A 25,976-nucleotide genomic window follows, 5' to 3' on the forward strand; every position below is an offset into this window, starting at 1 on the left:
AATGGTGTCTGCGTCACCCAGGAGATTGCAGCTGCAGGGATAAGAAGAGTCACTCTGTTGTCAGGAGAGGTCACTTCTTAAAGAAGCCATTTTCAACGGAGCACAGGAAGCATGCAGTTGTATTGAGGCAGCACTGGGTGTTGAAATTTTGCACCCCCAAACAATTTTGTGCCCGGGGCAATTGCCCCTGTGGCCACCCCCACACTATGCCACTGTCCGAATCACCTGTAGCGTGCAGGGTTTCGGTGTAGTGGTTCCTGCACTGATAAATACTGTATTTTTCGCTCTATAAGACTCACTTTTCCCCTCCTAAAAGTAAGGGGAAATGTGTGTGCATCTTATGGAGCGAATGCTGGCGGGAGGCTCTGCTCAGCGCTCCCTTTAAAGAGCCGCATGGAGCGTGTATGCTGCTCTTGGGGGCTTTTCCCTGAGGAGCCACACACACACTCCGCACGCTCTTTAAAGGGAGCATGGCTCTTGAAGGAGCCTTAGCATGCGCAGCCTCTCCTGGGCAGTGGGAGCCTTCATCCCCTGCCCGGGAGAGGCTGCGCGCAGCCAAGCAAGAAGCCAGGACAGCCAGCAGGATTGCTGCGCAGCTGTCCTGGCTTCTGCGATTCAGAATTTTTTTCCCTTGTTTTCCTCTTCCAAAAATTAGGTGGGTCTTATGGTCTGGTGTGTCTTATAGAGCGAAAAATACGGTAGCTACAGAACGGGTTTCCAAAAGGTCACGGAGTTTGAAATCCACTTCTCTTGAGCGGTTGCTGGAGAGTCCAAAGAGTTCAGTGGAAATGCGAAAGTTTGAGAACTGCCAGGACAACAAGCTCTGAATGTGCAAATAGATTGTGCCATCTCCATTTCTTCCCCACAGAGACCTTGCTACTCAGGGAAGCCTTTTCAGCGGCTTTCTTGCAACCCAGAAACGTAACTGCCTCCAGATAGACACACTAGGCCTAGGGGCTCTGCAGCTGATAAAAGGGAGCACGCTTAAAATGTACAGTGATAAAAAAACTTGATCTACTGTGAGCTCTGCGGCATGAATGTTTAATGCCCTTCTGCCATTCCTACTTATAACTTGTCACCCCTTGATACAAGTTTAAAGCTATGGGATTCGGTGGCTTGCTTCAGTTCACAGAGGGTGGCATTATTTAGGAGAAGCATGCTGCTTTATCTCCACTAGCTATGGGGCTCAAACTCAGCTAGCGGAATGGAGAGTTCCATAATCTTTTGATCCATTGGGTTAGATCCTGATTCTCTTTATTCGTAGAGGCGGGTGGGGAGCTATTGCAGGTGTAAACTACTACACCAGTTCTTTCTTGGGGAGAACTAGGCTTGTGGGGGGGGGGAGGCTTTAGCTTTGAAAAATTGGTATTTTGTAGATCTAGCTTCCCTGCCGCTAAAGCTGTTCATGCTTATAATATCAATGGATGTGGTGGATCATTCCTCCTCAAGTCATGTTTTCCATTTTCTCCCTTTCTTTTTTCTTTAAACAGGCTCCACTTTGTGTAGTTATGAACTAAAGCCATCTGAATACACTACAGACCCAAGGGCTGCCAAGCTTTGCCCCAAGCTCCCAGTTCCGGAGAGGTAATGAAATGACTGCTTTGTGTCTCATTCTTGTGTCAAAACATAACTTTTGTTGTTGTTAATATGAGATAAAATGACTCAGCAGCCTTATTGCTAGTTCAGCATGGAGCCACAGGGTATATTTATAGGTGTTCCCTTTAATGCCCTTGTCTAAGGAAAAGGACCAGTTTCTTATCTGATACACTTTACAAGTTAAGACAGCATTTAAAAATACATTGGAAAATGTCTTATATTGATACTGCTGCCACCACTCAGCCTGGAACTTGGAGGAGTTTAGCGCTTTTAGGATGCTCTGCTATAAACAGCTTAGGGGCGTGTTTGATGCACGTGCATGAGAATGGTTCTTTGTCAATTGTGACAGAACTGTTGTGTCTTCTCTTTTATTTCACTGAGTGACACTTGGTTTGTTGGCTGGTTTTTGTTGGACCCCTAACATCCTGCTCCTGAGTTTCTCAGTCTAGAATGTGGAAAACTAGAGTCATAGCTATGCAGGGATCCCCTTTGTACCCACGGTTTAACATCTAATCTGGAAACAACCTTTGACACTGCTCGTAGTTTACTGAGCTTGTCTGATCAGCATATAGCCTCATAACTGAAGGAAAGTGAAGGCCACTTAATGAAAAATTAAAACTGGTTATTCGGTCTGAACATTCAAACAGATAATTTCTGACTGATTCTAATCCCCAAATCTCTAAAATGGTTGGATTGCTTGAGTTTATGAGCAGTTCTCTTGCATTCAAGCCTTTTCCCCTCATCAGCACAGAAAGTAAACAAAGCTTTTAGGGAATGATATCTGCAAAACTCAATTTTAATTTTTAAATTCAGAAACTTTAATTTCATTTTCTTTCCCCGTATTCCTAAGTGTAAAGCGTCCAGGAAAACCCCCAACTTATGGCAGCCCTAACCAGTTCTGTAGTTTGTGTTATGGTTTATTTGATCCAATAATTTGGATTAAAGAAAACCTATTATTAGTAAAAGTGACAGCGATAGGTTATATTTTATTTTCCCTGAAATAACTGCAAAACAGTGTAATAAGGGGCCAGATAGGAAGCTTTTGAAAAGTGAAATGGGCACAGGGGGAGAATTCCACCCCCCCCCAGACTTCTTTCTGTTTTTCAGGCTCATTTTTGATGCTAATGTTTTATGGAGCTTTTGCCTTCCCAAAAAACCTTGTATGCCGTGGTAAAAATGAAGGTCTGAATATGTATGTATGCATCCATGTGTTGGAAAGTAAGTGTGTGTGTGTGTGTGTGTGTGTATTAATGTAGAATCCCTCCCGCCCATACAGAGCTCAGAACATTATTAAACGAAGGATTATACTTGAGAGAAGTTGCAATTCCATTAAGACATGTAATATCCCTGGATATAATCAACAGCCATTAATAAAAGAACAGAGGGTCACTTTGAATAAATTTATTATTCTGTTCGTTATTAAAAAAAGGGGCAGCACATCTCACACCTACCAGAGTCAGAACTCCTGAAATAGAAATTAGTCTCATGCGCTGGATTCTCAAGAGTCCCATTTATTCCAAGACATCATGTAGTAACCACTGACCTCATTTTTTATTCATTATAGCAAAGTTAGATTTTGTCTCCTACACATAAAACCAGGTAGTAGATAATCCCTGGCTTCAGCAAAAGGGAGTTCAGTGTAGTAATGGCTAGCTATGGTAAATTTGGGGTTGCAGAGGACAAGGCCGTATCTGAGCAAGAGTAGTCCTGGATCAAGAGATTTTGCCGCCTGAGGCAAAGGACAAGATGGCACCTACCCCTATGCCATTTACAGAAGCCGGCCAGATTGGCAGTTGAATCTTATTTTAACAATGGGGCCAGAATACAGTGGTATCTCGGGTTAAGTACCGTATTTTTCGCTCTATAACACGCACCTGACCATAACACGCACATCGTTTTTAGAGGAGGAAAACAAGGGGAAAAACATTCTGAATGAAACAGTGGATGTATCATTTTTGTGCTTCATGCTGTGGCCACAGACATGTGATCTGATGGTGAATTTGGGGTGATCCAATGCAAAAATCCTGAGAATCCCTGTGGATCCATGCTTTGTAACCACGTTTTTGCACCATTGCAGCCCCAGGCAACAGTGGGTGCGTGATTTTTTGGGGGCAGGCTGTAGCCATGGACATGCTATGTGCTCTGATGGTGAATTTGGGCTGACCCAATGCAAAGATCCTGAGGATCCATGTGGATCCATGTTTTGTAACCACGTTTTTGCACCATTGCAGCCCCAGGCAACAGTGGGTGCGTGATTTTTGGGGGGCAGGCTGTAACCATGGACATGCTATATGATCTGATGGTGAATTTGGGGTGACTGAATGCAAAGATCCTGAGGATCCATGTAGATCCATGCTTTTTAACCACGTTTTTGCACCATTGCAGCCCCAGGCAACAGTGGGTGCGTGATTTTTGGGGGGCAGGCTGTAGCCATGGACATGCTATGTGATCTGATGGTGAATTTGGGCTGACCCAATGCAAAGATCCTGAGGATCCATGCTTTTTAACCACATTTTTGCACCATTGCAGCCCCAGGCAACAGTGGGTGCGTGATTTTGGGGGGGCAGGCTGTAGCCATGGACATGCTATGTGATCTGATGGTGAATTTGGGCTGACCCAATGCAAAGATCCTGAGGATCCATGTGGATCCATGCTTTTTAACCACATTTTAAGTGGGGAGGGAAGGAAAAACACAGAAGGGACAAGGAGCAGGAGAGGGGTGTGCAGAGAAGCAGCTGGCTAAGAATGCAGGAGAGGGGTAGGGAGGAAAGGAAGGCAAAAGTTTTCCCTCACCTACCCACCCAAGCCAGCCAGCTCACGCTCTCTCTCTCTCTCTCTCTCTCTCTCTCTCTCTCTCTCTCCCTTCTGCATGTTTTCAGCTTTCCCCTCTGCTTGCCTGGAGGGGAGGGGCTTTCCCTGCTCTTTGTTCCGTTTGAGCAAACACAGCAAGGAAACAGAGGTGGGTGGGCAGTAAGACCCTGAGGCAGAATGCAGGAAAGCAGCTGCTTCCTCTTTTCAAGTTTTCCTTCTAGGAGACGAGCGGTTTGATTTTTGCCTGCTTTTTTTTGCCTCCCCTCGCACCAATTGGCTCCAGGGACCACACATTCGCTCAATAACACGCACGGACATTTCCCCTTCCTTTTTAGGAGAAAAAATCTGCGTGTTATAGAAGGCAAAATACGGTACTTAATCCGTTCCTGAGGTCCGTTCTTAACCTGAAACTGTTCTTAACCTGAAGCACCACTTTAGCTAATGGGGCCTCCTGCTGCTGCGGCACCGCCGGAGCCCGATTTCTGTTCTCATCCTGAAGCAAAGTTCTTAACCTGAAACACTATTTCTGGGTTAGCGGAGGCTGTAACCTGAAGCGTCTGTAACCCAAGGTACCACTGTACTGTCTTCCACTGCACCTGAGGACAGCAGGCTAGCTTATAGGGCATGGGGCAGCAAACTTTTTCAGCGGGGGGCCGGTCCACTGTCCTTCAGACCTTGTGGGGGGCCGGACTATATTTTGAAGAAAAAAAATGAATGAATTCCTAAGCCCCGCAAATAACCCAGAGATGCATTTTAAATAAAAGGACACATTCTACTCATGTAAAAACACGCTAATTCCCAGACTGTCTGCGGGCCATATTTAGAAGGCGATTGCGCTGGATCTGGCCCCTGGGCCTTAGTTTGCCTGCCCATGTTATAGGGCATGGAGCAGGCTGTGTAACACATGCATCTGTGTCCACTCCCTGCTTCTCAGTATCTGCCGCCTGAGGCAACTGCTTCATTTTGCCTTATGCTGGGTCAGGCCTGCCCTACCAACAAAGGGTTGTGGCTAGTACCTAAACAACCATGAAATTGGTTTTAGCGACGCCAAGGTGGCTTTACGCTTGCTCTTCCTCAAACAGAAGTCAAGCCGCCCAGTGCTGCATAGCAGACTGCTTTCAAAATGGAGGGAAGTTTCAGGAGGAGCAGCTCACCTATGCTATGCTGCTTCAAAAACAATTATTTCCTCGTAAAATTGCACCAACATGCAAATCATGTGCAAACTATTCCACTTCATGGGCCTTGGCTAGTGGCAAATCTTTGACATTTGTGTAATTCTCTGATAACAGAAGTTGTGAATCTGCTGTTCACATTGTAAAGATAGAAAAACAAAACCACGTTTAAGAGCATTTGTTCACACTGCCCACTACATGAGCAAAGTTTTATAAGTTTTATCTTTAATATGTTGCTTCCCACAAAAATCCCTTTATAGGGAGGAAATTGTGAAAACTTTGCTCTCAGCAGTGAGTATTTTGGGTGGAGAAGAATCCTAAAATTTGGTACCTAATGTTTCGACTCATGTGCCTTTCTCTCAGTCAAGTTGTGAATTCATAAGTAATGAAAATGTTTATTCATGTTTATTTTTATGTTACTCATTTATTATTTTAATAACAGGTGCTGTTATTGCTGTAATTATGTGTATGTTTTTAAATCTATATATTTTTAATTCTATTAATGCTCACTTGTTTTTAATGATTTCCCCCCTATATTTTGGCAATTCTTGTTTTTATCTGTAAGCTATATTGACTCATGTCAGGGAAAAAGGCAGAGTATAAATATATATAGTAATAATATTTATAGTAAAATATAGTAATAATAGATATAACATCATCATCATCATTATTATTATTATTATTATTACTGCTACTACTACTATTATTATTATTAAATAACATCTAAAGTATCCCAAGCGCTGCACAAAGATAAAAAAACAAGATAATGTCAGCCTATAACGTTACAATATAGCAGACAGAACACATTTGCTTTCCTGTTATTTGTTTTTGTTTTTGTTTTGGCTTCCTACTTGTTCTGCTTTACATTGTTAGTCGCATTGAACGTTTTGTTGTAGGGTGTCCTGCAAATATTGTAAAATGAAACAAGCACATTTTAATAAAGGAGAAGCGGACAGAGAGGTAAATCTCGACCCCAGTTCTTCAGCTTCCCAAATCATTCTTGCGATAGCCAGCTCAAACAGAAGCACTCTCACCTCTCTCCCTCTCTCTCTCAAATGTAGCCCGGTGGAATGGCCCCCCGCCCAAAGGTGACAGTTCAAAGAGGAGAAGAGCCAAATGCAGCTAGTTTCATAGCCAAGCAAGTAGAACAAGGCCTACTATCTTGTCGCTTCCTCAGGTGTATCCAGATGAAGCAGTTGCTAATAGACAGGACCTAATGCCACAATATATTTGAGTGTTTTTCTCCAGTGTTGTATGAGAGCTAGGTAAGATTTCTTCCATAGAAACTGGGATCCTCCTGCCTCAAGTGTATATTTTCTATATACAGTCAACCCACAGAACTTGAATGGCTCAGTTGTCGAACGTTGCAGTTCCCAAACGCCAAAAACCCAGAAGTAAGTGTTCCGGTTTTCAAACTTTCCTTGGAACTCGGAACGTCCAACGCAGCTTCCGCTTGAGTGCAAGAAGCTCTTGCAACCAATCGGAAGCCGTGCCCAGGAACTCAAACATTTTGGAAATAGAACTGTCTTCTGGAACGGATTACTTTCGGGTTCCGAGGTTTGACTGTACAGCTAAAGTTTTAGAAAGTATGGTGTTTCGTAAGAAAGTATTCCGAATTAAGTGAAATGACTCTTACATAATGGTAATACTTACGGTTAGAATTGCTTTTTGCAAAACAAACAGCTTCAGGGATTTTATATCTTCCCCCTCATCATGCACAGGACAGCATCAGGAACTCCATGCATCCTGGAACAGCTCCCTTCAGGCTGAGGTGATCGCGTTTTTGCTGGGGAGGGTGTTGGTGGTGGTGGACATGATGTAGAAAGGGTGAGGTTCTCACTGGCCCCTTCAGGCATTTGGAAATGAACTCCTAAATAGGGCTTCAGTAGAGGAGCATGGGACGTGGGTAGCGCTGTGGGTTAAACTACAGAGCCTAGGACTTGCCAATCAGAAGGTCAGCGGTTCGAATCCCGCGACGGGGTGAGCTCCCGTTGCTTGGTCCCTGCTCCTGCCAACCTAGCAGTTCAAAAGCACGTCAAAGTGCAAGTAGATAAATAGGTACCACTCTGGCGGGAAGGTAAACGGCGTTTCCGTGTGCTTCTCTGGTTCGCCAGAAGTGGCTGGCCACATGACCCGGAAGCTGTACGCCGGCTCCCTCGGCCAATAAAGCAAGATGAGCGTCGCAACCCCCAGAGTCGGCCACGACTGGACCTAATTGTCAGGGGTCCCTTTACCTAGAGGAGCAGGAAGGTGTGCTGCTGACTCTGTGGCCTCGCTTGCCTTTGCAATCTGAAGTTGTACAAGCCAAGGAAGTTTTAGCACTCCCATCTGCACAAACTACGCTTTAGTCATTGCAGCTCGCTTGAGAGCTTACACTTTAGAACTGCTTGTCAGCTCTGTGGAAATGGAGGCTCTAAAAATTCTCTAGATGTGGCAAGTTGCAATTTCCTCTCAATTTGGGGATAATAATTAGACAATGAGTGTTAAGTATGTTTGTGAGTGATTAAGTAATAAATCGCGAAAGGGATTTGTTGAAGGCAGCATATTCAACTCTGCCTGCATGAAGCGAAGGTTGAGCATTTTTTGAAAGACTTCCCATCGAGGACTCAAAAGGCATTGCATACTCAGCTTGCCATAACTTGCTTGAACCTGGCAAGCAAGACAGCAGGAACTGATTCAGAGACAGAAGAGCCTAGAGGTTAAATAAAGCTCCCTTTGCATATGAAAGAGTAATTCTGTTCATTGATTCCAATTAGAAAGTCGAGTGTCTTGCAAATAGAAATGCGAAAGCTTCTCTCTTTGCAAAGGGAAATAAAAATAGGTTTGACAGTCTGGTATATATTTTGGTGGCAGCAATGCTGCTTTCTGTGTAGGAAGAATGGGGGTTGATGGGAACATTAACACGCCAGGAAGTTGTGCTTTTATCCGTAGGCCCTAATTCCATGCAACATATTGATGACTGAAATGTGGAATTTCCATAACATTCTTTACGGTAGAGATTTGGATATTATTGCAAAAGCAAGAAGTTGGTACTTCGGCACCACTGCCGAAGCACAACTTCAGCAATGCTTTTGCAGCACATGGAATAATATTATAAACTGGGACCAAAATTTGTATTTAGCTATGGTATGTCAAAGTAGGAGACTTCAGCATTGAAATAAAATATTTAGGGAAGGTCAGCTATGTTTGGCATTCCGACACAGTTCTTTCTTAATGATATTTTGCTACAATTGTTGGACACCTTTTTGTTCTAACATCAGTGGAAATCTTAAAACCAGGACCTAACTGAGGAGGAGCCCAGTTCACTGTCCCTCAGACCTTGTGGGGGGCTGGACTATATTTTGATTTTTTAAAAAAAATGAACCAATGTCCCACAAATAACCCAGAGATTCATTTTAAATAAAAGCACACATTGTACTCATGTAAAAACACCAGGCAGGCCCCACAAATAACCCGGAGATGCATTTTAAATAAAAGGGCACATTCTACTCATATAAAAACATGCTGATTCCCGGATCCGGCCCCCGGGCCTTAGGTTGCCTACCCATGATCTAAATCAATCAGTGGCCAGCAGGTCTCATGTGATCGACACAGGCCTCCCATGCAGCCGGCCCAAGCATCCTGTAAAGAGTGTTGCCAGTTGCCCAAGCTGAGCTGAGTACAATCGCAAGGAAGAGCACAGGACATCAACATAAATCATGAGAAGGTGCATGTGTACATCATGCTCCTCTCAGCCTGCCAAACAACTGTTTGACAGGCTGGGAGGAACACGTTCTGTTCTGTGCTGGGGTGGAAGGAAATCTTCCCTTCTCTGCCCCGGGAGGCTAGTGCCATTGGGACCCCTGCTTTTGAAGGCATTTCCCCTCCTGCTTGGCTATAGCGGAGTTGAAACAGTCATTAACCAGACTCCTTGATAAGGATAAAGCAAAACAAATGGTTGTGTTTGAGACTTTGGGCTTGGTAGCTGCAGAATTAGGCCTGGAATTCTAGGTATATTGCACCGGTGTGTGGAGGGTGTTTGTGAAAGAGTGGAGGGAATAATGTTTGTGTGAGATATGTGGAGTGTGTGTGGGCGTGCATGCCCAGAGCACACCACTGGCATGCACCGCCTGTGTGCCCATATAGCCCTTAGGGGCTAAAAGGTTGCCCACTTTGATCTAAGGAGTTTTACATAGAGATCTACATTAGGGTTACCAGACATCTCCGGTTCCTGGGGACAGTCCCCGGATTTGCAAATCTGTCCCCGGACAAATTCCGTCCCCGGAATGCCCCCAAATTTGCAAATCTGTCCCCGGGAAACATGGCAGTGGCAGCCTCGGCAGCCCGGAGCCAGCCTGTTAGTGCAGTTGGCTCTGGCTGGCTTCAGGAGCTGCCCGCTGCCATGGCGCCCACCATTTTTCCTGCGCCACGGCAATGAGCAGCTCCTGAAGCCAGCCAGAGCCAACTGCACTACCAGGCTGGCCCCTCCTGGGCAACGGCCACCCATCCATGACTCCTGAGCCTCCCCTGATCTGTCAAAACAAAGGGGGAAGGGGGAAGGAGATCAGGGAAGCCTCGGGAGTCACAGGTAGGCAGCATGCCGTTCCCCAGTTTTTAAAAAAACTCTGCGCATTTATGTTTCACAGGGTGTGAAAGAAGGGCTTTGCACTTTTATACAACATGCATGTGTGCTTGGGCGCAGGGTCTTTTGCCTCACCATCCCCACTACTGACTCCCTGTTGCTACTCAGCTGCAAAAAAAAAAAATGTCCCCGGATTCATTGAAAAAAATCTGGTAACCATAATCATATGCACATGTGCACCGAGAACATCCAGGACTCCCTCCCCAACCCCCACAGCCCTATCTCTGTTTTTCCCTTACCCAACCTGCCGCTGAATATCGACAGAGCTTTCGGAGCAGTATTCAGTATTGTACGTGGCGCTGTAGGTGGAGAATGTATTAGCTGCTGCCCGCAGGGGAATTGTCCTGGTCCCTGGTATGTACAGTGGTACCTCAGGTTAAGTACTTAATTCGTTCCGGAGGTCTGTTCTTAACCTGAAGCACCACTTTAGCTAATGGGGCCTCCTGCTGCCGCCGCGCCGCCAGAGCACGATTTCTGTTCTCATCCTGAAGCAAAGTTCTTAACCTGAAGCACTATTTCTGGGTTAGCGGAGTCCGTAACCTGAAGCGTATGTAACCTGAGGTACCACTGTATACATGTAAACGCCCTGAACTTCCTTTATGTCATGCTGCAGTCTCTGTAGAGTCTAAGGTGAGCAGCCTTACTTCTGGGAGTTACAGAAAATTGTCTGCCCGAGGCTCACCACACTCTGAATATTTTCTGGAAATGTCTCAAAACTTCTACGCTACACGTAATTAATTGTATCTAGACATATTGGACTAGCGGTGTATTTTTAATAAATAAATAAATAAATTGTATTGGGGGCTGATGGGTTTTGCTCTGTGTTCTGAGTTGATGGGACGGGAAACATCAGAATGTGCACTCCACCCTCTTCTTGGGATATCTTGGTTTTTTAAAAACGGCATCACGACCCATTACAGTCATCTCCATTTACAGCAGCACCTTTCCGTTAACCTTGCAGCTCTTGGTTAGATGTTTACGAGGGTGGAGTGTACTGCATCAGTTCCACCTTCCATTTGTGTGTTGATGTGGCATTTATATTACCTAGGAGTAATTTTTTTTTCTGATTTTTTTTTTCCTTGTATCACCAGTGCACCTATTCCATTCTTCCATCGCTGTGCTCCTGTGAACATTTCCTGCTATGCCAAGTTTGCAGAGGCCCTGATCACCTTTGTCAGTGACAGTAGTGTCTTGCACAGGCTGATTAGTGGAGTAATGACCTGCAGAGAGATTATATTGGGACTTTGCTTGTTATCACTAGGTAATTGTTTTTCTCGTTCTTAGCTATTTCTACAGTACTGCAACAGGAGAATGTGAACATCTTCTGTCCCCACAATGTGGAAATAAAGCATGTTCAGTATTCGCTATTATAGCAGACGATTCCAAATTATATTTCCTACCCAGCAGCTGAATTAAATGTTTTTTTTAACATGTATGTGCATTTGACTCTCCTTATATGTAACTAATGTGGGGATTTTGACTCAGCTCTGCGTCACTGTCATTGAACCCTCTGCTTTCCTTTAAAACAACCTCCCAAGTGTACAGTATTCATAAGACTTGGGTTTAAGCTTTGGGTTCAGATTGCTAAGTGAATGTTGATACTTAACCCTTAATATCTTCAGGGACTTGGGTTAAAAGTAGGGCTGATATTTTTATTCTTTTATTTAGTTGATCAGTCTCCCAGTTCAGTGGGAGATCGCCTGAGAACCACATGTAAGGTGCTCCCTCAGAGATCTTGCAAAGCAAAACAAGAAGTCAATGAAAATATCATTTAAGTAAATGTGAACATTATCGTAGCTTTAGTATAGCTGCCCTTTTTGATCATGATTGCATGAATTGTGGAGCTTGCACTTTAATAAACAAAGGCTATCAATCATTATTGGAAGAAAAGGCCCATATTTCATAACTCTCCTATTCTCTGTTTCTGAAACATACCTAACTAACCCTAAAAAAGAATTAAATGTACCTTATGTTCTAGTCCCATGAATTAAAATTTTATCTGATTATTTCAAATGAGAGCAGAGCTGACACACACATGCCCCCCTCAAAATATAACCTTTTCAGTGACAGTTGAGAGGACACTTGAAGTCATATACCGTATTTTTTGCTCTATAAGACACACTTTCCCCCTCCTTAAAAGTAAGGGGAAATGTGTGTGCATCTTATGGAACGAATGCAGGCTGTGCAGCTATCGCTGAAGCCAGAACAGCAATTCCTCTTGCTGTTCTGGCTTCAGGGATAGCCACGCAAAGCCTCTTCAACAACATTTGATTCAGAATATTTTTTTTCTTGCTTTCCTCCTCTAAAAACTAGGTGTGTCTTATGGTCAGATGCGTCTTATAGAGCGAAAAATACGGTAAATGAAGTCATATAAATGCAGCAATAGGAGAGCACAGACCCAGATGCACATCAGAAAGTGTCCTGGGATGTTCATCCAAGTGTAGACGTTCTCTGCCTGCTCTCAATGAGACACAGCATACTTGAATGGGCATTCTGAAGCACATTCTGGCATGGGTACAGCTGGGTTGGCTTTAGAATGAGGGCAGCACAGTTTTGCTTTCCTTGGCATCACCCTGTAGTCAAATCTGATTGGCTCTAGGATGTTATCATTTTACATGATCCTCAATTGGCTGAGATTATGTAGCAAAGGAGAAAGAATTTTTTTTTTTTAATTAAAAAAATGGCACAGAAACAGCAATAGAGAGGAAAAGACTGCAATAAAGAGCAGGTTTGGGCAGAATGCTCGTCCCCCTATAAAACTTCACTTTAACTTTAAATGTTCAAGGGTGAACATTCAGTGCAGTTTTAATTAAAATTGGCTTTCAGTGATTGATCAACTACTTACTTGAATAATCGATTAAATAGATTAGAGATTGCAGCCGTAGCTAAAGCCTCTTCTTAATTTTGTGCAGAGTTGGAATAAAAACAATACTTGCATTATTACGTGACATTGGAGTTTTGGTATGAATTAACCCAGACAGAAGCCAGCAACAGCAATTCCAGTGTTAATCCTTTGCCAAAACATATTGCATAGTATCCAATGGTGCCCATTTGTCTGCAGATGAGACTCTGCTTGTGGACCTCTCATTCCACCTGCAGTCCCCTCAAATCTGCTTCAGAAAGTTGAGAGACCCTCTAAAGCAGATCGCGGCACATGGAGGACTTGCCAGAGGGGTAAAAGAAGAAGAAATCCTGTCACGCAAGCAGAATTTCACCTACAGCTCCTAATTATTAATACTAAAGTTTCTGTTTAAACATATACTAATCTGATGACTGAATAGAATAGAAAAAGCCGATGGAAAACTCCATTGATTAAAAATGGAAACCAAACTGGCCCAGCTGTTATATACCCCCATGGGGGGGGGGGATGATTACATCAGTTATTGATCAAGGCCTGTTACAATAAGATTAATAGACAGTTAAAATAACCACGAAGCACAAGCATGTTAAACTCATCTCCTTGGGAGGAATAGTGGAAATGTAGACCTCTGAAACTTGGCAACTAAGTTAAATTGATTTTGCATGATTGTTGCCAAGTTACGGTCAGTGTAGCTGATTTTTACTTAAAAGCCTTCACATTTCATGTAGCAGTGAATATTCCAAATGTCGGTGAATGCTGGCATGCATGTGTGAATGTTGACAATCCCGGTTGAAGTTACTAAATGTCTGAAAACAGGTAGACATTTCCCCATTTTATCAGTATTCACTGGTGTATGTTCTGAGTCAGATTTAAGTGATTGTCAGCATTCACCTGTTCTTCTGTGTTTTTGGATACTTGCTAATTTTAGGCTTTTGCTATAGTATACCTCTACATTTGCACACACATAAACAAACTTGGTTTGTTTGATGTGAATGACCAACCAGGTTCCTTTCAGGAATAGTGGCCACCTCCCAAATTATACCTGCAGCCTGGAAGCCATTGAAGCTCCTTCATGCTTTTCCAAGGCAGTGTAGTTTGTAGGAGAAACTCGCCCTTGATGGCATTATGATCCTAAGTGCCAAGAGACAAGACCCTCATGTTCCAAATCAACAAAGAGCTAGACAAGTAGAAGATTGACAGTGAAAAGATCTTATTTAATGACCTCTCCTGAAAAACGCAGCTCAAGCATAAAGTAGCATGTGGTTCTTATCACAATCTTGACATCTTAATTCATACTTGTCATAATAATTGTGCTTTTTGAGCATGTGTGTGTCTGCATGCAACTTTTTGGGTTGTGCTCAACATGAGTTGTGCAGTATTTTTGCAACTCATGATAATAAAGTTGCAGTTCTATCATGTCAACATTAGTTCTGTCATTGTATGTGTCTGCATCTCTCTGTTATATACATATGTCCCATGATGTGTAAATGTTCATATAGGGTTGGTTTGTTTAACTGGCAAATCAGACACTGAGTAGGATAGCTAGTTTATCTTGTACATTTTTGTACAAACAGTTAAAAAGTGAATTCAACTGTATTTGTATTAATAAAGTCTCCTTTTTTTGTTTTTGCTGTTTCCATTTTAAATAATTACCCTTCTTATTTTCTTTTGTTTTCTGCAGTGCTTTCCATGATTATGATGGTGATAATAAGATACATTTCAAGAGTACTTGTTTGGATTTTAACAATTCTTGTTGTTCTGGGATCACTTGGTAAGTTGCTGAAGCTGGTCGATGATGATGATGGTAGTGATGATGATGATGATGATTGGGTTGCCCTAGCCACTCTGGGTGGCTTCCAACAAATTAAAACACAGTAAGACATCAGATATTAAAAACTTCCCTATACAGGGCTGCCTTCAGATGTTTTCTGAAAGACAGATAGTTGTTTATTTCCTTGGCATCTGATGGAAGGGTGTTCCACAGGGCGGACGCCACTACCTCTCTCTGGTTCCCTGTAACCTCACTTCTTGCAGTGAAGGAACCAACTGAGCCTCAAGCGGCAGCAAAGGATTCAGGAGTACTGCCAAGCTACATACCCACTCCTTCAGAGAGCGTGTAACCCCTTCAAGAGCAGGCAACCTCCCATCCATCCAGTCTAGGGAACCACCCACTAACAGTTCCTCAGTCTTATCTGGATTGAGCTGCAGTTTGTTGGCTCTCATCCAATCCATTACCAAGGCACATCCACTGCCTCTCCTGCAGACATAACGGAGAAGTAGAGCTGTATGTTATCGTCATATTGCTGACAACGTCCTCCAAAACTCTGGATGGCCCCACTCAGCAGTTTCACATAGATGTTAAATAACACAGGGGATCAAATTGAGCCCCGAGGAGCTCCACACTGAAGGCTCCATGGGGTTGAAAAGCACTCCGCAAGCAACACCCTCTGGTTGTTGAGCTCCCAAGTAGGACTGGAAGCACCGCAAAGTGATGACACCTATAATAATAATAATATAATAATTTATTATTTATACCCCGCCCATCTGGCTGAATTTCCCCAGCCACTCTGGGCGGCTCCCAATCAAGTGTTAAAAACAATACAGTGTTAAATATTAAAAACTTCCCTGAACAGGGCTGCCTTCAGATGTCTTTTAAAGATAGGATAGCTGCTTATTTCCTTCACATCTGAAGGGAGGGTGTTCCACAGGGTGGGTGCCACTACCGAGAAGGCCCTCTGTCTGGTTCCCTGTAACCTCACTTCTCACAATGAGGGAACCGCCAGAAGGCCCTCGGCACTGGATCTCAGTTTCTGGGCTGAATGATGGCAGTGGAGACGCTCCTTCAGGTATACAGGTATACCTACCCCCAACTCATACAGCTTCTCCAGGCAGATACTATGGTTGATGATACTGAAAGCCGCTAAGAGTTCGAGGAGAATTAACTAGGACATATTTCCCCTGTCTCTCCCCCAACAAATGCAGGGCGACCAAAGCAGTTTATGTGCCAGAACTGGGCCTAAACCCCAATTGAAATGGATTTAGAAAATCCCATATGTTTGTGTGTTTGTGGGTTTTTTAACTAGTGTGGTCCTATGCCAGACACCCTCTATCCAAATGGTCCCTTAGCTATGGTTAACTATCTGCCAGAATCCAGATCACGTGCAAGCCTCGTTCCCAACGTTGTAATGGGCCTCATCCAGCCCCTGCCCTTCCCATGTTGCACAGGTAATCACTGCATGGAGCTTCTACTTGTGTACATTTGAATATGAGTGATCAGAGTCCCAGATAAAGCAGGGTCCCTGATCACCTAGAAGACTTTACTTGTGTTCAAGTGAAGCCTGTGCAACGCTGGGAAGGTCAGGGACAGAGCCAAGGGTGGGGGGGTGCACACAATGGCATTGTTGAAGTGGGGCTTGTGTATGTTCCCTTCCTCTGTCCACACACTGGCATTTGTCTGCTCAGGCAAATGTTGAGGCATGACTCGAGAATGGGGCGCATACGTCCTCCTGGGTTGTTCTATGAGCATTGCAAAGATGGGAGTTCATTTTCCTGCCTTTAAAGAGAGACACTGGAAGAGATCAGTAGGGAAGTGATGCTTCCCTTTGTCCTTCTTGCTTCCTTTAAAACCATTCACCTTCCACTTCAGAAACAATTGATTTGCAGCCATTGTAGCACTATTAAAGCTATGCCCATGGGAGCAATATCCATTTGGTTTAAGGATTTATGGGACTGAATGAGGATGCGGCCAATTATTAGGAAGAAAAATAAAGGGACAAAGCATTGGCAATATTTACATTCCACAATCACCTCCCATTGATGATTTCAGGGAATAAGACTTCACTGAATAGGAAAGTGCAAAAGAAGCAGGCAAGGGAAATATAGCGATACAAGATAAAAAGCAATAAAATTACAAGAGTGTTCTTTGGCTGTCTTTGCCCTAATTGTATTGCTGCGCTGCATCAATATTGGCATGAGGCATTTGTGAAAAGCCACCCACAAACAGCAGTTTTCTTCAAGCCAGCAGTTGGAGGAGGAAGCAGATAACCCTTCCCACCTCAGGATCCTTGGGCAAGATGATTTGGAGATCGGAGAAGAGGGCAATTTATTTATAGAATTCTGAGTTTCAGTTTCCAGCAAACAGAATGTGCTCAAAGCAGGATACAAAGGACCAGGGAAAACAATAGTTGAAAGAGTATTAAGCAGTTAAGATGGTTGTCTCCTGTCAAGTTATCATTGCAGCAAAAACAGCATCCACCCAAGGGAACTGAGAAGTTCAGCTGAGGTAAAAAATGAATTGGGGGGGGGGAGGGCAAATGGATGCTCCATTGATCCCAGCTTAAAAAAACACAGCCCTCTTAGTTCTCACCAGTGATGAAGGTGGAATGAAAAGCAAGGCCTCAAGAAATAGAGAGACATCTATGAGCAGGCTTCAGGGAGAGGTGCCAGTTGCGATTCTGGTTCGTGCCGATCATCCTATCCTAGCCTATTGAGTGTCTTAGTTAATAATTCCTGTGTATAACCTTTTCTTGCCTGGAACTCCTCAGCTTCTAATTACGGAACAGCAACATAGCTGTGGCAAGATGTCTTGTACAAAGCAAGGCCTCTTTGATCAGTTGTCTTTTGCGATATCAGAATGCCACACCGTCCTGACATTTATGTTGCAGCAGATAAGTCTGAATCCAGCCTGGTAAAGGATGAAACTGGCCAAGATAATTGTGCTCCTTATACGTTATTACACATGTGCTGTGAAACTGAAATGCACAATATCTTCTTCTTCGTGAGCACAGGTGGTACAGGAGTATTGTGGTGGTTGTACGCCAAGCAGCGGAAGTCTCCTAGCGATACTCTTACAGTTGATCAGCTTCAAATAGCCAAAGACAATCGTCAGGCCCTTCTGATCTATGCCATTGCAGCTACAGTCTTCACGGTACGTATTTAATAGCTGTGGAGTCAGGGCTCCTTGACACATGCTGCATATCTGTGTAGGCCAGAGCAGGAAGCAAAGTATTCAGCTTCACGGCTGCAAATGACAGCTTTCTCATTCATGCAGTAAGCATTTGCAATTCATATGTGTGATGCTGTACACAGGTACGGGCCTTCCCCCCTAGTCCCTGTAGGAAAAAGTGAAGCAACCCTCGTATGTTGTGGAGTATCAGGTAGGTTTTCTGTGCAGGAAGAAGGCAGGCAGGCTTTTTTGCTGCCTTCCACAGGGCCTGGAACCTGCCGCATCAATTAGGACATTGGACTGTATCCAACATCAGTCATACTGAGATTCTGGAATTAATGAAAATTAATGGACACGATCAGCAAAGATGCATTCATTTCAATGGGTCTTTTCTGAGTAAAAATTAGTTGATGCAACCCGTAGTGCATATGTCCCTCTCATGTCACCCATGTGCCCCTTTCTCCCAATTCACCTTATGAGCTCTATACAGTGGTGCCTCGCAAGACGAAATTAATCCGTTCCGTGAGGCTCTTCGTATAGCGGTTTTTTCGTCTTGCGAAGCAAGCCCATTGACAGCTTAGCGGATTAGCGCTATTAGCGGTTTAGCGGCTTTTAGCGATCAGCTGTTAAGCGGCTTATCAGCGGATCAGCTGATAAGCGGCTTAACGGCTTAGGTAAAGGGGGGAAAAAGGGAAAAAAACCCGCAGGAACTCGCAAGACATTTTCGTCTTGCAAAGCAAGCCCATAGGGAAATTCGTTTTGCGAAGCGCCTCCAAAACGGAAAACCCTTTCGTCTAGCGGGTTTTCCGTCTTGCGAGGCGTTCGTCTTGCGGGGCACCACTGTACTTGGTAGGGAAAGTGCACAAAGCCAATGTTTGCTCCTGCATTTTGCCAAATGTGAAACTAAGCACTGTGCAGGGGCGGAAGAAGGGGGTGCGGGTGTCGCCACTGGGGGGGGTGACAAAATGCCGGGTGGCACTCACCATGGGGCCTGCAACGCGCCCGAGCCACACGTCTCTCCTGGGAGTGACGCGGTGGCTTGGGCACACGCAGACTCCACGCTGCCCGCTGCCTCCCCCCCCCCCAGCTGTAAGGCGGCTGACTGGGAGGAGGCAGGCAGACTCTGGTGGCCCCACAGGCTTGCCTCGTTCTGTATGTATGGGCGTGCCGCCCCAGGCGCCCAAGTGGCTTTCTCCGCTGCTGACACTGAGATCTTATGTGAACCAGCCCATAGAAATCCATTGACAGCAGTGCAGTTATACCAACATTATGGTTGTTTGGTTTCTCTGTGTGAGTGAGAGATGGACAGGTGTCAGTGGTACTGAAGGGTTTTTGTCTTGTTTTTAGCATGAGAAGGATGAGTTTGGAGGCAAGGAGAGGGATATATAAAATAATAAAAGCTTAAATTTACATATGAAGCTAGTGGTAGTGTTCATCTGCATAGTGATGTACAGTGGTACCTCTGGATACGAACAGGATCTGTTCCGGAGCCCCGTTCGCATCTAGAAGCAAACGTAACTAGCGATGACACATCTGCACATGTGCGCGTTGCTTTTCGCCGCTTCTGCGCATGTGCGTGACGTCATTTTGAGCGTCTGCGCAAGCGGTGAAACCCGGAAGTAACGCACTCCGTTGCGGAGCACAACTCGAACGCGCTCAACCCGAAGCGCATTCAACCCGAGGTATGACTGTAAGCATTGCTCTTAAACCAGAAATGTAAGGAAGTGGAAGTATAGTGAAATATCCTTGGTTAGATACACACTTCAGTAAGTTACCACTTTTTGAAATACTGGTGGGCAGCAAAAGGGCTGCATCAATTGGTGGGCGGGCTCAGGTTTCTCTGACCAGTGATGTGCTGTGATGCCCATAAATGCACCCATTATTTTAGAAGGTGGCTCATGAAGTCAGGATGACTTCATACATTTTGTAATGAAGACTAAGGCTAGGAACATTACATATAAAATTAAATTTCGGAGCTGTGGGTGAGACTTTTGAGTCTTGTCTCAGTAGGTAAAATTCATCTAAATCAAGTTCTCCTTCCTTTTGCAGGTTATCTTACTGTTGATAATGTTAGTTATGCGCAAGCGAGTATCTCTCACCATTGCCTTGTTCCACGTGGCTGGCAAGGTCTTCATTCACCTGCCACTACTCGTCTTCCAGCCATTTTGGACGTTTTTTGCCCTCATGCTCTTCTGGATCTATTGGATTGCGGTCTTGCTCTTCCTAGGAACCACAGGTATATAAATCCCGCACAATTTCATAATTCCTTTCTCCTTCTTTTTGGCAACCTCATAAAGTGTTAGTGTCGCTCTTCTCTATTGACTGAATCAAATGAAATTCAGCCAAGTAAATGAGTCTGCATTAAAATAAATGAAAACAAAACAAGGCATGAGTACTGTTAAATGCAGCATGGCTGATCTTTATGTATGAGCATATTGAGCTGTGGCTTTGCAGCAGGTGCGCATGGATGTTAAAGGCAGGCACTGAACTTTCCTGCTTTGTGTCTGCAGGAAAAGCATTTGAAAACTCCAGCCAATCCTGAATATGACAGCCCTTTTATTTTCTGTGATCTGCGATAGTGAATGCCTTTCACCAATATTTAAAATTCTTCACCCTTTGCTGATTTGTTTCTTAGCCCAATTATAGTGCTGATTTAGCTTTTAAGGTCCTGAACAGTCCACTACTAGAATAGCTGAAGGATTGTCTCTTACCTGCCTAATCAGGGGTGAGGAGCTGGTTCTGGCTGGCAGGCCAGATTTCTATCTCCCTCACCTCACCCCCAGACCAAGTCTGACAGGTGGGCAGCATGTTTTTGCACACACAGTTTGAAGTCAAAAACTGCTTGAAATCAGAACAGCAAGCACCGTGCAACTGCGGGTTGCAAGACCCAACCACCAGCTGACCATGAGCGCTTGCACATTGCTGTGCATGGCGCTTTGCGGACCCGACAATCAGCTGATCGTCGGAGCCTGCAGTGCCCACGCCTTTGCCCAGGCCTCTGATCAGCTGATTGGCGGTTCCTGCAAACCCCCTTTGGCAGATCCGGGTCTTTACCCACTCCAAACCTGATGTCATGTATCGTGTAAGGTGTAAGACGTGTGCACGATATATCAGGTGTTGGTGGGGGAGCTTGGTAGGCCTAATAATAATAATAATAATAATTTATTATTTATACCCCGCCCATCTGGCTGGGCTTCCCGAGCCACTCTGGGCAGCTTCCAAAAGAATATTAAAATACTGTGATACATCAAAAATTAAAAGCTTCCCTAAACAGGGCTGCCTTCAAATGTCTTCTAAAAGTCTAGTTGTTCTCTTTGACATCTGGTGGGAGGGCGTTCCACAGGGCGGGCGCCACTACCGAGAAGGCCCTCTGCCTGGTTCCCTGTAACTTGGCTTCTTGCAGTGAGGGAACTGCCAGAAGACCCTCGGTGCTGGACCTCAGTGTCCGGGTAGAACGATGGGGGTGGAGACGCTCCTTCAGATATACTGGACCGAGGCCGTTTAGGGCTTTAAAGGTCAGCACCAAAACTTTGAATTGTGCTCGGAAACGTACTGGGAACCAATGTAGGTCTTTCAAGACCGGTGTTATATGGTCTCGGCGGCCACTCCCAGTCACCAGTCTGGCTGCCGTGTTCTGGATTAGTTGTAGTTTCCGGGACACCTTCAAAGGTAGCCCCACATAGAGCGCATTGCAGTAGTCCAAGCGGGAGATAACCAGAGCATGCACCACTCTGGCGAGGCAGTCCGCAGGCAGATAGGGTCTCAGCCTGCGTACCAGATGGAGCTGGTACACAGCTGTCCTGGACACGGATTTGACCTGTGCCTCCATGGACAGCTGTGAGTCCAAAATGACTCCCGGGCAGCGCACCTGGTCCTTCAGGGGCACAAGTTACCCCATTCAGGACCAGGGAATCCTCCACACCTGCCCGCCTCCTGTCCCCCAAAAACAGTACTTCTGTCTTGTCAGGATTCAATCTCAATCTGTTAGCCGCCATGAGACCCACAGGCAGGAGGGACCCCAGCCCAGCTTAGATTAAGTTCAGATCCTTCTGCATTCCCCACTCTTTATGAGTTAGCAGAGGGACATTTCTGCTTTGTGGCACCATCATTCTGAAATGGCCTCCTGAAAGAAGCCCTTTTGGACCCATTATTGCTGGCCTTCTGCCTCAGTAGCTCAGTCCGTTGAGCATGAGACTCTTAATCTCAAGGTCGGGGGTTCAAGTCCCATGTTGGGCAAAAGATTCCCACATTGCAGGAGGTTGGACTAGATGACCCTATCAAGTCTACAATTCTATGATTCTATAGAGCATGTGGAGGCTATAGGATAATGTAGTGTCTATATCCTGGCTGCTTTAAGTGTAATTTAGCAAATCTTAATGTTACTTGATTTGTCATAATGTTTGTTTTTTTTAAAAAATTGAGATACGTTTGCCACCTTTGGAGTTCTTTTTTTTAAAAGACAGAAAGACAGTGGTTTTTTGTTTTTGTTTTATTTTTGAAATACCTGTAGAATATACCTCTGCCTCATAAAGCGAGGAGTTGCTCCATGAGCATAATTCTTTTGTGCCGATATTAAACATGTTGTGTTGCTGTGGAATGGCTATTTTGAATGCCTTTCTCCCTTGCTCCTTATTTCTGCTTCTAGGTAGCCCTGTCAAAAACGACCAGGGCTTTGTAGAGTTCCAAGTTGCAGGCCCACTGAGGTACATGTGGTGGTATCACGTCGTGGGATTAGTTTGGATCAGTGAATTCATCCTTGCCTGTCAACAGATGACTGTAGCAGGAGCCGTTGTGACATATTATTTTACAAGGTGAGCGATTCCGGGGCAATTTAATCACGAGAGGCTGGTTCTCTAAAACCTCAGAAGTAAACAGGGCATGGGCAGATGGTGTAATGAGAATATGAAGGTCAAGGTAAAGGTACCCCTGCCCGTACGGGCCAGTCTTGACAGACTCTAGGGTTGTGCGCTCATCTCACTCTATAGGCCGGGAGCCAGCGCTGTCCGCAGACACTTCTGGGTCACGTGGCCAGCGTGACAAGCTGCATCTGGCAAGCCAGCGCAGCACACGGAACGCCGTTTACCTTCCCGCTAGTAAGCGGTCCCTATTTATCTACTTGCACCTGGGGGTGCGTTCGAACTGCTAGGTTGGCAGGTGCTGGGACCGAACGACGGGAGCGCACCCCGCCACGGGGATTCGAACCGCCGACCTTTCGATCAGCAAGTCCTAGGCGCTGAGGCTTTTACCCACAGCGCCACCCGCGTCCCAATGAGAATATGAAACTCAAAGGCAAAGCCTCCAGTAATGTGCTTGGCTGGTTTTGATCTGTTATAAATGCATTCGCTCCAATACAGTCCATTCGATTATTCACCTAGGACACAGTTTCTGTGTAAACAGCACCTTGGTCAATATTGGATCTGATACGTCTGCAGTGACTGTTTAGCATATGACTAGTGTGTGACTATATCAGAGGTGATCAAAGTTCAATACTGCTGGGTGTGGTGCTTTGTTTGCTGAGGCCTGTAGGCTAAATATGAAAAAATGCTAAGTACAAAAAATATATATTGTATGTTAGATGAGCAACAGAGAGCACTGTCGTCCACCCACCCCTGCAGTTACGCTGTTCTGATCTGTATGACCCATGCCATGGGTAGGCAAACTAAGGCACGGGGGCCGGATCCGGCCCAATTGTCTTCTCAATGTGGCCCGTGGACGGTCCAGGAATCAGCGTGTTTTTACATGAGTAGAATGTGCTCTTTTATTTAAAATGCCTCTCTGGGTTATTTATGGGGCCTGCCTGGTGTTTTTACATGAGTAGAATATGTGCTTTTATTTAAAATGCATCTCTGGGTTATTTGTGCGGCATAGGAATTCATTCATTTTTTTCTTCTTCAAAATATAGTCCGGCCCCCGCCAAAAGGTCTGAGGGACAGTGGACCGGCCCCCTGCTGAAAAAGTTTGCTGACCCCTGACCTATGCAGTGGGTCAAAACAAGTCTCAAATGAGAGAGGGTGCATTTTGTTAAGAATCACCATTCTTCAGATTATTTAATTTAAGTTAGACAGAAGACTGTTCCCTTCAGGGTTTAAGGGAGTAGTTCCCTGTCTAACGTGAATAAAATTCAGTATAGGAAGGGGGGATTTATCAAATGTGATATTATTTATATTATAAATATAACTCTAAATCAAAAGTTCTCTTACATTTATTAAAGCACCCAAAGATGATGATTATAAATCACTTTGCTTGTAAAACTCAAGGGAATGAACTATACCAATGCAACATTTCCATTTACAGCAGCTTAAAATGCTGAAAGCACACTAAAACCAACAAACCACTGCTTGTAGATTGAAAGTATTCCCCTAAATGAGGGTATTGACTCTCTTTCCAGTCTCTTCGTGAATTTAGACATCTTCAGGTGTCACCAGAGAGGGCTTTTTTGTTTTTATGAGAACAGTATGTGTCCACTGGCGTCTTCCACAGTCTCTGGCTGTCTCTCTGACAGTCTCTCTCATTTTATGCTCCTCATACAAGTGGACCACTCCCAAGTGCATAAAATGGATGAAAGTTACATCCTGGGCTCCTGAGGAAACAGGTTCCTCATTGTGACTTCGCGTGGTTTAATTTCTGTCATATACCTTAAGCCAGGGGTCAGCAAGCTTTTTCAGCCATGGGCCGGTCCACTCACTGTCCCTCAGACCTTGTGGGGAACTGGACTATATTTTTTTTTGGGGGGGGGGGAATGAACGAATTCCTATGCCCCACAAATAAACCCAGAGATGCATTTTAAATAAAAGCTCACATTCTGCTCATGTAAAAACACCAGGCAGGCCCCACAAATAACTCAGAGATGCATTTTAAATAAAAGGGCACATTCTACTCATGTAAAAGCATGCTGATTCCCGGACCGTCCATGAGCCAGATTTAGAAGGCGACTGGGCCGGATCCAGCCCTGGGCCTTAGTTTGCCTAACCATGCCTTAAGCTTCTCTCTCTCTTGAATTCAGCCGTTGTTCATTCACAGGCCTGTTTGTAAACAACCCAAATTTTGCATGTTCTTTGCTATTTCTGTCAGGGACTTTTTGTGAGTGTTCATCAAGAATACTTGCATAATTCTTAAAGCTATGTTTTTAAGAAATGAATTGCAGTCCTATCTGAAAGGAGAAGAATGGGCAAAGAGGCAGAGCAGAGGATAAAGACCACATGAGATGTTTTAAGCACAGGTGAAAACTAGTGTCCGGTTTGTAGGATTTTTACCCAAGCGTACTAGTGGTTTAATTTGAAGTGGATAGGTTTGTCTTTCATCTAAACCAGTGTTTCCAAAACTTGGGTCTCCAGCTGTTTTTGGACTACACCTCCCAGCATCCCTAGCTAGCAGGACCAATGGTCAGGGATGATGGGAGTTGTGGTCCAACAACAACTGGAGACCCAAGTTTGGGAAAAACTGATCTAAACTGTTAGTTTATTTTAGCCCCGTAATATGTATAACCTGACACTCTGATTGTTTTGGTCTAGATAGCTAAACACACATATCAGTTCTTTGAATCAATTTCACTCCTTCAATAAGATCATGACACACCTGGATCTCCTTTAACAGCCAGATGGAAAATCTCAGCTTAATAAATGATGTGCTTCTGTTGTGGATAATCTAAATCACAGTTTCCTGTTACATCTGAATGGGGAAACTGTGGTTGGATCTCAGTTTACTAACCAGGCTCTAAAATCCTGGTTTCAGATCCTGGTTAGCTTGGTTTGTGTCTTTTGATACTTTTACGAAATTGGTGCCATCATTTTGTCTGCCGTAGTATATGGAGACGATTGGATCAGTTCTGTGTGAAATCAAAATCTTATTTTCTGTTAATGAAGCAGAACTTCATAGCCATCTCAAAGCCAGCAAGGGGCTGCCATAATGCGATATGTAAAAAATTAATTTGAACAAGAAAACACATGATATCAGTTAACGCTGCAATGGACA

General features: G+C 44.5%; 1 protein-coding gene and 1 long non-coding RNA gene across 3 annotated transcripts in view; both read left to right on the plus strand.

The window, feature by feature from the left end:
• Positions 1-25,976, plus strand: part of LOC307206637 — a 160,019-nt gene that overhangs the window by 115,393 nt on the left and 18,650 nt on the right. The window lies entirely within an intron of this gene.
• Positions 1-25,976, plus strand: part of SLC44A1 (solute carrier family 44 member 1) — an 83,186-nt gene that overhangs the window by 42,972 nt on the left and 14,238 nt on the right. For both annotated transcript variants that reach the window (XM_079959381.1, XM_079959382.1), the window contains exons 5-10: positions 1,491-1,584; positions 11,292-11,461; positions 14,742-14,831; positions 17,848-17,987; positions 20,055-20,241; positions 22,651-22,816. In XM_079959381.1, coding sequence (XP_079815507.1) covers positions 1,491-1,584; positions 11,292-11,461; positions 14,742-14,831; positions 17,848-17,987; positions 20,055-20,241; positions 22,651-22,816 — 847 coding nt within the window. The remainder of the gene's footprint in view (positions 1-1,490; positions 1,585-11,291; positions 11,462-14,741; positions 14,832-17,847; positions 17,988-20,054; positions 20,242-22,650; positions 22,817-25,976) is intronic.

The sequence above is a fragment of the Podarcis cretensis genome (genome assembly GCF_951804945.1).
Source record: "Podarcis cretensis genome assembly, chromosome: 17".
Lineage (NCBI taxonomy): Eukaryota > Metazoa > Chordata > Lepidosauria > Squamata > Lacertidae > Podarcis > Podarcis cretensis.